Source organism: Aethalodelphis obliquidens, unplaced genomic scaffold (assembly GCF_003676395.1).
Source record: "Aethalodelphis obliquidens isolate GAN/ISIS:26980383/991018 unplaced genomic scaffold, ASM367639v1 scaffold121, whole genome shotgun sequence".
NCBI lineage: Eukaryota > Metazoa > Chordata > Mammalia > Artiodactyla > Delphinidae > Aethalodelphis > Aethalodelphis obliquidens.
In genome coordinates, this window is record NW_020838065.1 from 38,531 (window position 1) to 49,438 (window position 10,908).

A 10,908-nucleotide genomic window follows, 5' to 3' on the forward strand; every position below is an offset into this window, starting at 1 on the left:
CAGAAACTGAGACAAAGATGTAGAGAACAAACGTATGGACACCAAGGGGGGAAAGTGGCGGGGGGTTGTCGTCTTGTGATGAATTGGGAGATTGGGATTGACATATATACACTAATATGTATAAAATGGATAACAAAAAAATAAATAAAAATTAAATAAATAAATAAATAAATAAAATTTAAAAAAACATAAGAAAATAATAATGATAATGTTACCATAATTTTTAAAGTCCTAGAAGTCCCATAATTAAAAAGTCAGTTTTATTAAATGCTCAATTCTCAACAGTAAATGTATTTCTTTTTTATTATAAAAAATCTCCATCCCCGTCTCACCCTTCCTCACCCACCCCTTCAAACTAGGTGGCAAGCAGAAGCAAGCCCAACAAAGTCCACCATATCCCCAAAAGCAGAAAGACAGGACAAGGTATGCTGGTGTCATCACTGCAGAGCCCTCCTGCAGGGGGCAAGGAATGGGAACAGCTACCATAACAAATACGAAGGAGACTGGAATGGGCAGCCTGATAAAAGACTTGTATAATTTATACCAATTTATAAATACTTTAGGTGCCCACCAACTCCAAGAGAACAGACCAAACTAACTATACAATGGAAGCCTGCCTCTGCCTGGGCCTTCTCCATACATCAGGTTCCCCTATCAGGAATCATTAGGAAGCCCAAAAAGTTTCACAGTTCCAGCTTCCCGACTGCTGTCATATTTGCCATCTTTGTCATCACAGGCAAATGCCAGTAGAGGCCTTTTGGGGTGCCAAGCCACGGTGAAGGTGGGGGACTCACACTGTACCTCCCACAGCTTGTCTCCTATAAAAATCAATATAGAGAAACCAATCAATACAGTAATAATAAGAGACCATACTCATTAAGCACTTACCTAGATTAAATCATTTAATCTGCTTAATTACCCTATAGGATAAGTACAATTACTACCCCATTTTGCAGAGAACACTGAGGCGCAGAGGGCTCACGAGGCAGTGGGTGGCAGAGCAGGATGTGAACGCAGGCCAGTTAACTTAAGAGCCTGTGCTCTGAACCCGATTCTACCCTTCCTGAAAAAACAGCAACAGCAGCTGTTTGTTGAGCACCCCTTATGAATCAGATGGATTATACTTTATCTTAATAAAGTATAATGACAATCCAGCAAGGCAAGTAATGATTTTAAACCCCATTTTATAAAGAAACAGGTGATTGAACAGTTAAGTCACACCTCAAAGAAGCAGCAGGGGAAATAAAAAGGGAAACAGCAGAGTCAGCACAGGAAGTCAGCCTGTTTCCAAAGCCACAGATCTTTCTACTAAACCACAATGACTTGCAAATAGATTTCTTTTTCCAAAAATTTTTCTTCCTACTTATGGAAATTAAACATAATTTTTCCAAAGCCATTTTTTTTAGTCCTGCTTAACATTTTTTCAACCTTAGAGTTAAGATTAATGTAGTAAAATGTTCACAGTGTGGTGCTGATTTAAAAATGCATGATACACTGAATTATACACTTCAAACTGGTCAACTATATGGTATGTGAATTGTATTTGAATAAAGCTATATATATATATATATATACACACACACATATGCATATATATATGTGTGTGTATGTGTATAAACAAGATATTTTTATTGAAGTATAGTTGATATACAATACTGTGTTAGTTTCAGGTGTAGAGCATGTACAGCAAAGTGATTTAGTTTTGATTTGGTTTTTTTCTTTTTTTTTCAGATCACTTTCCATTACAGGTTATTACAAGACATTGAATATAGTTCCCTGCAGTATACAGTGAATCCTTGTTGCTTATTTATTTTACATAGAGTAGTTTGTATCTGTTAATCCCATACTCCTAATTTATCCCTCCCCCCACTCCCTTTCCCCTTTAGTAAACCATAAGTTTGTTTTCTATGTCTGTGAGTCTGTTTCTGCTTTGTATATAGTTGTTTTTTTTTTTTTAAGTAATCTATTTCAGGGACAGTTAACCACTCTTCATAATGCTAGGATCTGGCAATCTATAGCCACATGTCTGAGCAAATTTCTGTGTTACACAGACATAAAAAATGGTGTCGGAGGCTGCTACTCCCCTTCCATTTCCCCTTTGGCCTTTAACTCCACGCATGCGTTGCTGCTGCGAGTAAACACTGCGATAACTCTTCTGTAAGGAAGTTTGGTTCCTGACAAGATGTGAGCAGTTTGGACTCAGCAATCCCAATTTTACCCAAAAGGATTACTACATAAGTAAAATGATACTCATCAAAGAATCATTTATAATGGTGTAAAGACCAGAAGCCATCTAAGAGTGGGGCAGCTTAGGTATATACTGGTATAGCCAACGGAATTCTAAACCCCATTAAAAACAGCAGTAGAGCTCAACAGCCATCGCCATGTAAGAAGCTGTAAGATCCTGCAGGTGAGGAGGGAGGGCCCCGGAGCAGCAGGAGAGCATGCCTGCATCACATGAACACGAGGGGACATGAAGGAGCTGCATGTCTGGATAGCTGGACAATGCTCACCAAAATGCTATCAAGAGTGGCACTCTTTAAATCGTGGAATGTCAAGCTTTTTACTTTCTTTGAAGTTTTCTATAGTTTGAATTCTTTTAATAAAGTATCATGTTATTTACAAAAACAATAAAGCTACATTAAAAAATAAATCTGGAGAAATTCTTTTGTAAAATGAATACTCACCTCTCATTTTTCTATTTTCAAGTTGTTTTGTTGCTTTTTAAAACAAATCACATCTATTTTAATAATTTCTTAAATTATAAAATGTATATATGTATTTTTTAAGTCCACATACAGGCAAAAGGTAGAAATATCCCACAATGCTAAAAGAGGTTGTATTTAAATGGTGGGATCATTCATTCATCCATCCATCCATTTATTCATTCATTCTTCTCCCTTTCTGTATTTTAAAAATTTTGTTATAATGGAAGAATTAAAACTGAATAAAATGTAAAATATTTTCTTTAATCACTCTCTTTCAGACCTGCCCCTTTCTTTCCTAACTCTTTGCTCCCTCCATTACCTGACTACAATAGTCATAATAAACAAACTTGCCTTAAGGAGTTTGTGCTAATGCTGGCATTTATGCTAATACCCATTTATACTAATGCTGGCCAAGTAGTAATGAGCAGAGATGAAAACACATGACAGCAGAAGGCCTGATGGCCAGAAATGAAAGACAGAGGAGTCTCATTAAAGTTACCTGTCTCTACTTCAGCAATGTCGATGAAATGATCTTCCGATGCCGATGCCAGCATTTTCCCATCATGGCTAAAACTGAGGGTCCTCACAGGCCAATCCAGCCTATAACAGAGTAGACAGAGGAGACATTAAAATAACCCAGTGAGAGGAGGGCCCAGTTTCACCCAACATGACATAAAACAAATTTATCCAACAAGGAAAGTGCTGGCAGAGTTGCTTACCTGGAAAAGCACCGAACACACACTAACTCGTCTACATCCCAGAGGCTGACCAAAGCATCTGCGCTTCCTGTGGCAAAATACTTCCCCATGGGGTCAAACTTGATACAGATGCAGTTGGATGGATGGGCGTTGATAGACTGCACAGGCTTCAGCTCTGGGTAGCTGAGAAACAAGACAAACAGCAATCAAACTGGGGGAAGAGGACCGTGGTACTAAGACGGTAAGAGGAGACACTAAGAAGAAAATGGAAGTAAGACAACAGAACAAATATCAAAGACTGGAATTTCAAAACAACTTTCCTGAAATAAAAAGATGTCAAACAATACACTGAAACACCACATACCTGAGAATATGAACCCAGACTAACCAACAAGAAGACGTATAGTAGTAAAATTACTGGACTTTAAATTAGATTGTCATCAGACTTTTTGACAGTAACACTTTATGTGAAAAGAAAATGGAGTAACATACTTAAGATACACCAGCAAGAATATATGAATTGAAATGTTTATAACTAGCAAAACTATTAATTATAAAAAGTTCAAATAATAAGCACAATATAATAAAGTATCTTTTTTGTTTCTTTGCGGTACGCGGGCCTCTCACTGTTGTGGCCTCTCCCATTGAGGAGCACAGGCTCCGGACGCACAGGCTCAGCGGCCATGGCTCACGGGCCCAGCCGCTCCGCGGCATGTGGGTTCTTCCCGGACAGGTGCACAAACCCGTGTCCCCTGCATGGGCAGGCGGACTCTCAACCACTGCGCCACCAGGGAAGCCCCATAAAGTATCTTAAAATTTTAGAAGTATATAAGCTATAATAAGTATGAACTCAGGGAATCTTGTTCCCCTGAGCTCTTCCTGAGGAATCAAAACTGGAAAGTGAGTTTTGACAATCAGTGACTAGAGATGTACCAGACTTACCAGGCTGGTAATGAGCATTAAATACGTAGTTTCTTGTGGAAATTATATATGTTTAAGTATAATATGTAATAGCTGTATAATCTGACAATATATAGTATTGACTATTTTTTTTAATGGAGGAAGAATGAGGAAAGCATATTCAAAAAGCAAAATTTACTATTTTAAGCAATCATATTGGTGGTGGTGGTGGTAGTATTGCTACTCTGAAATATCTGTATGTGTAACAAGGGATGAAGATAATAAGCAACCATGGGATATTCAAATTCTATAATCCCCTGCATCTCTGAGAACCAGAACACTCAGTTTGGAAGGAAAGAGATTTTAACTGGAAGTTATCAGTATGAATTCACAAAGTATTTTATCTTTAAGGTATATACAATACACATACTTCTTAGCTCTGTCCACTGGAAAGGTCTATAAACAGTCAACCCAACAATATGGACATTCCTAGCTCCAATATTATTTTCTAGTAGAAGAATCCAGGAATTCTCAGAATTTTCTGATTAAAGATTTGAGGCAGGAAAAACACAAGATGAACCTGGCATATCTTGTCATACCAGAGAGCAAGAAACTGAAGACTAATAGGATTATGTCAAAAAAAAAAAAAGAAAAAACAACTCAGGAACCAACTTGAAGAGGACCCCATTTGCCAAAAATAAGATAATTTGAGCTTCAATAAGGATAATGATTACGATAGACTGAAACACTTCTACCATGCTTAAATCCATGAGTCCATAATGATTCTTTTTTATTTAAAAAACCCTAGGTGATCATCTTTGGAGGTGATAGAGAACTAACTCATTACCTAATGACAAAGGGAAAGAATCAACCATTTATCCTGCTTTCTCTAAATGAACTATATTCCTGGGTAACCAAACAGATTAGAGGAAATGTCTCTTAAATTCCAACAAATAAGCAAGCATTTGGAATCAGCAAAATCCAGACTGGGACAAGCTCCACAGGTTAACAGCCTGCTTTTTCAACAGCTAAGTTCTAAGTAAAAGAAAGGGATGGAGGGGGACTCCGTAGTTTAGCTGACTTAAAAGGCATATCAAACTTTTTTAAGTGGGCAAAATTAGAGTATCTAGAGATGCACACTTGGTAGCTAAAACTACAAAGAAATATAAAAATCAAGACTGTTTTGGGGGGAGGGAGTTTTGATTAGGAAGGACAAAGCCCATGGCAAGACTTCTGAGGTGGCCAGCAAAGTACTATTTCTTGACCTGGTGGAGTTACACAGGTGTTAAGCATATAATAGTTCATTAAGCTACACATTTATATTTCGTGGTTTTCTGTATCTGTTTTATTTTCTAACAAAAAAGCTTAAAAAAAACAACAGCAAAAAACACTGCCTACAGAATAAAGTTCAAATTGCTATGCATAGAATTCCAGACCCAAATAACCTGGTCTCAAATTATACTTCAGCTTTATCTTCCCGTTTCAGGACGTCTCTCTTCAGACACCTTATCTGCCACCACTCCCAGCAACCCTGATCTACCAACTACTCTCTAAATAAATCATGCTAATTATCACTTGTTTTGTCCATTGTGCAGTTCCCTTTTGCTGATTCTTAAAATTCAACTAATCTTTCAAGGTCAAGCTCAGAAGCTGCCTCCTTCAACCCCCAACTGCCACAATCAATATAAGTTTCTTTCCTTGGGATTCTACAGCAAACTCCCAGCCTCTCACACAGAGCCTATTTCACTCTGCCTTGCATTGCTCACCCAAGATAACAGAAAGAACAGAATCAGACAGATCTCAATTTCAATTCCACAGTTTCATTCATTTAGAGAATATTCACTGAGATCCTAATTTTGTGTAGCAGATACTGGGCTAGGCACTAGGGATTTAACAGTAAACAAGTTAAATACAGTCCCTACCTTCATGGAGTTTACAGTCTAATGGAAGATACAGAGAAATAAACATGCAGTTATAATGTAGAATGAGAAATGCTTCCAACAGGAAGTACACAAAATAAGTTTCTAACCTTGGGGGTGAAGATGGCTTCCCTGGAGGGGAAGTGATATTTAAGTGGAGACTTTAAGGGTACGAATTAGCTATAATTCCAAGTGCATCCAGTTCTAGTGCTCACCAGCTGACTAGTGACTCTGAGTCCCTGATCCTCATCTGTGAAATGGGAAGCACACCATCGACTCCCTAGGAGTTCTCTGAGGACTCAGTAAAATATAAGGGGCATAGTTCAAAGGTGCTCAAGAGAGATTAGAATTCTTTATTACTACAGTTGAACCTTGAACAAGAAGGTTAGGGGTGCCAATTCTCTGCACAGTCAAAAATCTACACATAACTTAGTTGGTCCTCTGTATCCACGGTTCCTCTGTATCCGAGGTTCCACATCCCAGATTCAACCAACCCCGGATCAGGTAGGACTGTAATATTTGCTCTTGAAAAAATCCACATATAAGTGGACCTGAGCAGTTCAAATCCGTGTTGTTCAAAGGTCAACTGTATTAGTCCTTTTGGGTCCTTCAGAATAGACTCACATCTAATTCACCTTGGTATCCACCACAGCACCCAGTGCAAAGATATGACAGTCCCTTCAGCTAGAACCCCTCACCTGAGTATGTTGATACAACCATTGCCATTTGTCAGGAAGAACATGTTATTGTCATTGTTCCAGGAGATTTCATTGACCTCAAACTTGAACTGCTCCTCCGCTTTGGAACGGTGTGTCTTGGCATCAATGAACGTCACCACATCATCCTTGTTGCCTACAGCAATGGTCTGTCCATCGGGACTCCAGCAGATATTGATGTTTTCCCCTGGGAACCCAAATACAATCAGCAAGATAATGTTAGTCCATAATCCTCCAGAAGTTTATTTTGTTATCATAGAAAAACTAGAGCTATCGCCAGAGCTCATTCACTAAGGTCCTCGTCAACAGAAGGGAACTACCATTTACAGATCAACTGGGAGTCCAGCACATTCATCTACAAATGTCCCCCTTTAGTTCTCACGTTTCTTTAAGGGACACTTTTTACCCCCATTTTACAGAAGAAAAAATGGAAGAGAAATGAGCCAAAGTGTCAAAGCTGTGAAGTAACAGAGCCAAGATCTAAACCCAGACTTGACACCAAAGCCTCTAACTCTCTTACACCAGCACTTCCCAAACTCCAGTCATTCACATGCCATTTTCACAATTTTTGTACTATCCATGTAACAGCTATACTTTTCTTCACTCAAGATTTTTATTAAAATTGACCCCCCAAATTTTTACTTAAATAGCTTTACTTTAGCAATAAATTCTATGGGCTAGTTCTTTTTTTCTAGTAGGCATTAAAATATATACACAATCAGTTTCTAATGTTCATCCATATACCACCTAAATCACTCACATATCACCAGTTGTCTAGTTGGGGAAACCACATCATTCCACCTCCAGGTACAAGTCTTGCCAACAAAGTCCAGTAGCCCACATTGAATACATCAATCAAAAATTTCATCAACTTTACTGATTCTAAGATGCATACTTTTTCACACTTTATTACCTATAATGTATCTTAGAATGCATCAGGATACATCTCAAAACTTTCAGTGTATCATGACTATATGATAAATAAAACTTTATTTTCTTTCCTAATGGTCCATAAAATACTGATGCATCTTATAATCAATAACATCTTAGTCAATAAAATTTAATAAAGGGCCTCAATGTTTATAAGGTAATACGTGGTGAAAAGCAGTCTGCAAATGTACTGCACAACTTCCAGGTCATTTTCTCCCAGACCATCAAAGCCATTTATTCCAAGATCAGCCATTCTAGCCTATCAGCAGTTTCCCAAATTCTCCATTCCTTTGCACATGCTCTTCCCTGCTAGAGCTGCTCACCCAATGTACCCTGACCACTAAATCTATATGGCTACCCTAAGAGTTTGCTCAAATTCTGTGAGGCCCTCCCTATCTCCCTCAGGCAGACTTAAGCATTTCCATTCTGGGTATCCACTTTGTAGACTTCTCCGTTACAGGATGACCACGTCATATTACGTTAGTGTTTTTTTTATACATATGTCTCTCTCCTTGCACTAAACCCTAATATCCTTGGAGCTGGAAACTGTCTTATTCAGCTCAGGATGTCCTATACCTACAGGGTCATGCACAGAGAAGATACTTGCAAAATGCTTGTTGAATAACTATAAGTAGCTTATCTTCCTACTGCCCACTCTCTGAATAGTCACCTTTAGTGTTCACAGTGGCGATGCATTTTGTAGTCCTCACATCCCAGATGCGAATGGTTTTGTCTCCAGATGCAGTGACAAAGAGATCAGGATTACTTGGATGCCAACAGAGCTGGTCCACACTATCCCCATGTCCCCGATAATTGTTTTCTTTGACCTGAAAGAACAGAATACAGATGTCACTTCACCCATATGTACCTGCCTCCCCATGTAACTTCTCAACCTTATTTAAACAGAGCTATCTTGTGACCAACAAAAGTTTGGGTAATTAGAGAGTCGAATCCTTCCAAGCCTCTTCCCCCAAACTCCTTCCAATATCCTCCCTCCCTTCCTCCCCAATCAGTCTGAACTGTTCTGAGGATGGGTTCCACATCAATGCCCTTACTCTTTTGCTCTCCCTGGCCTTCCTCCTTCTTTCTGGTTTTCTACCCTTACTCTGCCACCAAGGGGTCCCAACCCACCTGCTCATTGCCATGGAGGCCCTATCATTTTCAGAGAGGCCCTCCTTACCACCACAGTGAGCCCACCACCACTGCCCCTAGCCACCCCTCACCACCACACAATTCCCCCCACCACTCTCCCACACCCCCGCCATCCTCCTCACCGCCCATCCATCCATCCTCCTCACCCCCGGTCTTCACTATCCCCGCACCGCGACTCCCCGCTCATCTTCGCACCTCCTTACTACACACGGCCACCTTCCCTAACCACCAGTTCTCCTCTCCAGCATCCCCATCTTCACCCCCTACCACCCGGCCCGTTCACCCCCTCCTCACCCTCATACTCCTCTGTCTCGCATCACACACGCCCCTCGTCTCCACACCCCTTCACCTTCCTCCCCTTTCCTCACCTCCACACTCCTCACCCCCGTTCTCTCCTTGCCACCACACCTCGCTTTACCACAGTCCTTCTCCCTAGCCTGGGCCGGGTCCTAGCGGCTCACCAACCGGTCCTTCTCCAGCAGGAAGACGCTGGCCGTCTTGTCGAAGGACCCCGAGGCCAGGCGACGCCCGTCGCAGCTCCAGGCCACCGAGTGCACCTTGGCGCTATGGGCCGGGAACTCGCGCGTCTTGCTGTGGCCGCGGAACAGCTCTTGCATCCCGAGCACGTAGCGCGTCGGGCCGCTGTTCACTGAGCACCAGGGAGCCATCGAGCCAGGACCGCTCTGGCCCAGCGCCGAGGGCCCCATGGACACCGCGGGGACCGCCATGCCGAGCTGCCTGACACCGGCTGGGTTGACTCTGCGGGACTGCAGTTAGCCCTGCCGCCGCCGCCGCACGCATGCGCACGGGAGAGCGCCCACTTTTCCGCGCAGCCGCACTGTGGACCATCTAGAAGGGACTACAAGTCCCAGCCTGCAGCGCGCGCCCGCTTTTGCCTTTTCAAATAGTCATGGTTCCACTTTAAGTTTTCCTTACAAATAACGGTTAGGAGGTTTTTAGGGTCTTTATTTTACCCTTACCTACTACTTGGTATATATATTTGTATCCCTGTTTAATCGAAGAAATAAACCAACGCAATTCTCCTAAACCTCCGTTCGCCGTCAGTCAGAAACACCTTTTTTCTAGGGTTGCTCCCCACCTGTCAGCCACATCTCTGAGCTGAAGGCTCTCAATTTCTTGCTGGAGAAGGACGAGTTGGTGAACTTGTCCCGGGTAAAGGGCTAGGAGTTTGCAGGGGCGGGAGGAAGAAGGAGGAGGGGAGGAGGAGGTAGGGGGGAAAGAGGAGGTGGGGGAGGGGAGGGGAGGAAAGAGGTGGAGGTGTTGGGGAGGGGTTTGGGGATGTTTTTAAATATACAAATTCTTTGTTTTTAGAAGGGGCTATATTCACATGATTATATATGCAAAAATATATAAGATACAGAGTGAAAAGTAAATGTCTGCCTGTGTCATGCCCTTTAGACTATTCCCCACACTTCACACCCATACGTTCCAAAAAATATTGTTAAATTTCTTTTGTGGCCTTCCAGAGATAGTTTAAGTGTAAATAAGCACCTTGGGAGAGGTAGATAGGTGTGTGTGTATCCTACCCCACCCCTCAAAATGGTAGCATTCCTTACATAACTTGTTTTCTATGGTAAACACCTGTAAGAAATCATTTCGTATCAGTATATGCATATGTCTCATTCTTTTCATGGATGCAGTCTTTAATGATATAGATGCATAATAGTTTATTTGACTGATCCCTTTGGTGGACATTTTGTGTCCATGATTTGCTTTTAGGACAATACTGCAGTGAACATCCCTATACAAACTTCATTGTGCACATATGCACTTTTTTATTTGAATAAATATTGCCAAAACACCTGAAGAAGTTCTAACAATCTACATTTCCACCAGCTGCATGGGAGAGTGTCATAAGGTCCTA

General features: G+C 41.2%; 1 protein-coding gene across 1 annotated transcript; it reads right to left on the reverse strand.

Annotated features, from left to right (window-relative positions):
- Positions 1–238: 238 nt before the first annotated feature.
- THOC3 (THO complex subunit 3) lies at positions 239–9,808 on the reverse strand. The gene is made up of 6 exons (XM_027098173.1): positions 9,485–9,808; positions 8,542–8,698; positions 6,924–7,128; positions 3,428–3,589; positions 3,208–3,308; positions 239–818 (listed from the first exon to the last, which is right to left on the reverse strand). The coding sequence occupies exons 1-6, from the start codon at positions 9,749–9,751 to the stop codon at positions 655–657; spliced, it is 1,056 nt and encodes a 351-aa protein (XP_026953974.1). The 5' UTR covers positions 9,752–9,808; the 3' UTR covers positions 239–654.
- Between the last annotated feature and the right edge of the window lie 1,100 nt (positions 9,809–10,908).

Bases quoted from the DNA above. Each gene is read 5' to 3' on its own strand.
- THOC3 (XM_027098173.1), bottom strand. From the start codon at position 9,751: ATGGCGGTCCCCGCGGTGTCCATGGGGCCCTCGGCGCTGGGCCAGAGC. The intron at 3,590-6,923 runs GTGAGGGGTTCT...CTTGTTTCTCAG, and splicing joins GGTTGTATCAACATACTCAG to CTACCCAGAGCTGAAGCCTG. The intron at 3,309-3,427 runs GTAAGCAACTCT...ACTCTGTTATAG, and splicing joins TGTGTTCGGTGCTTTTCCAG to GCTGGATTGGCCTGTGAGGA.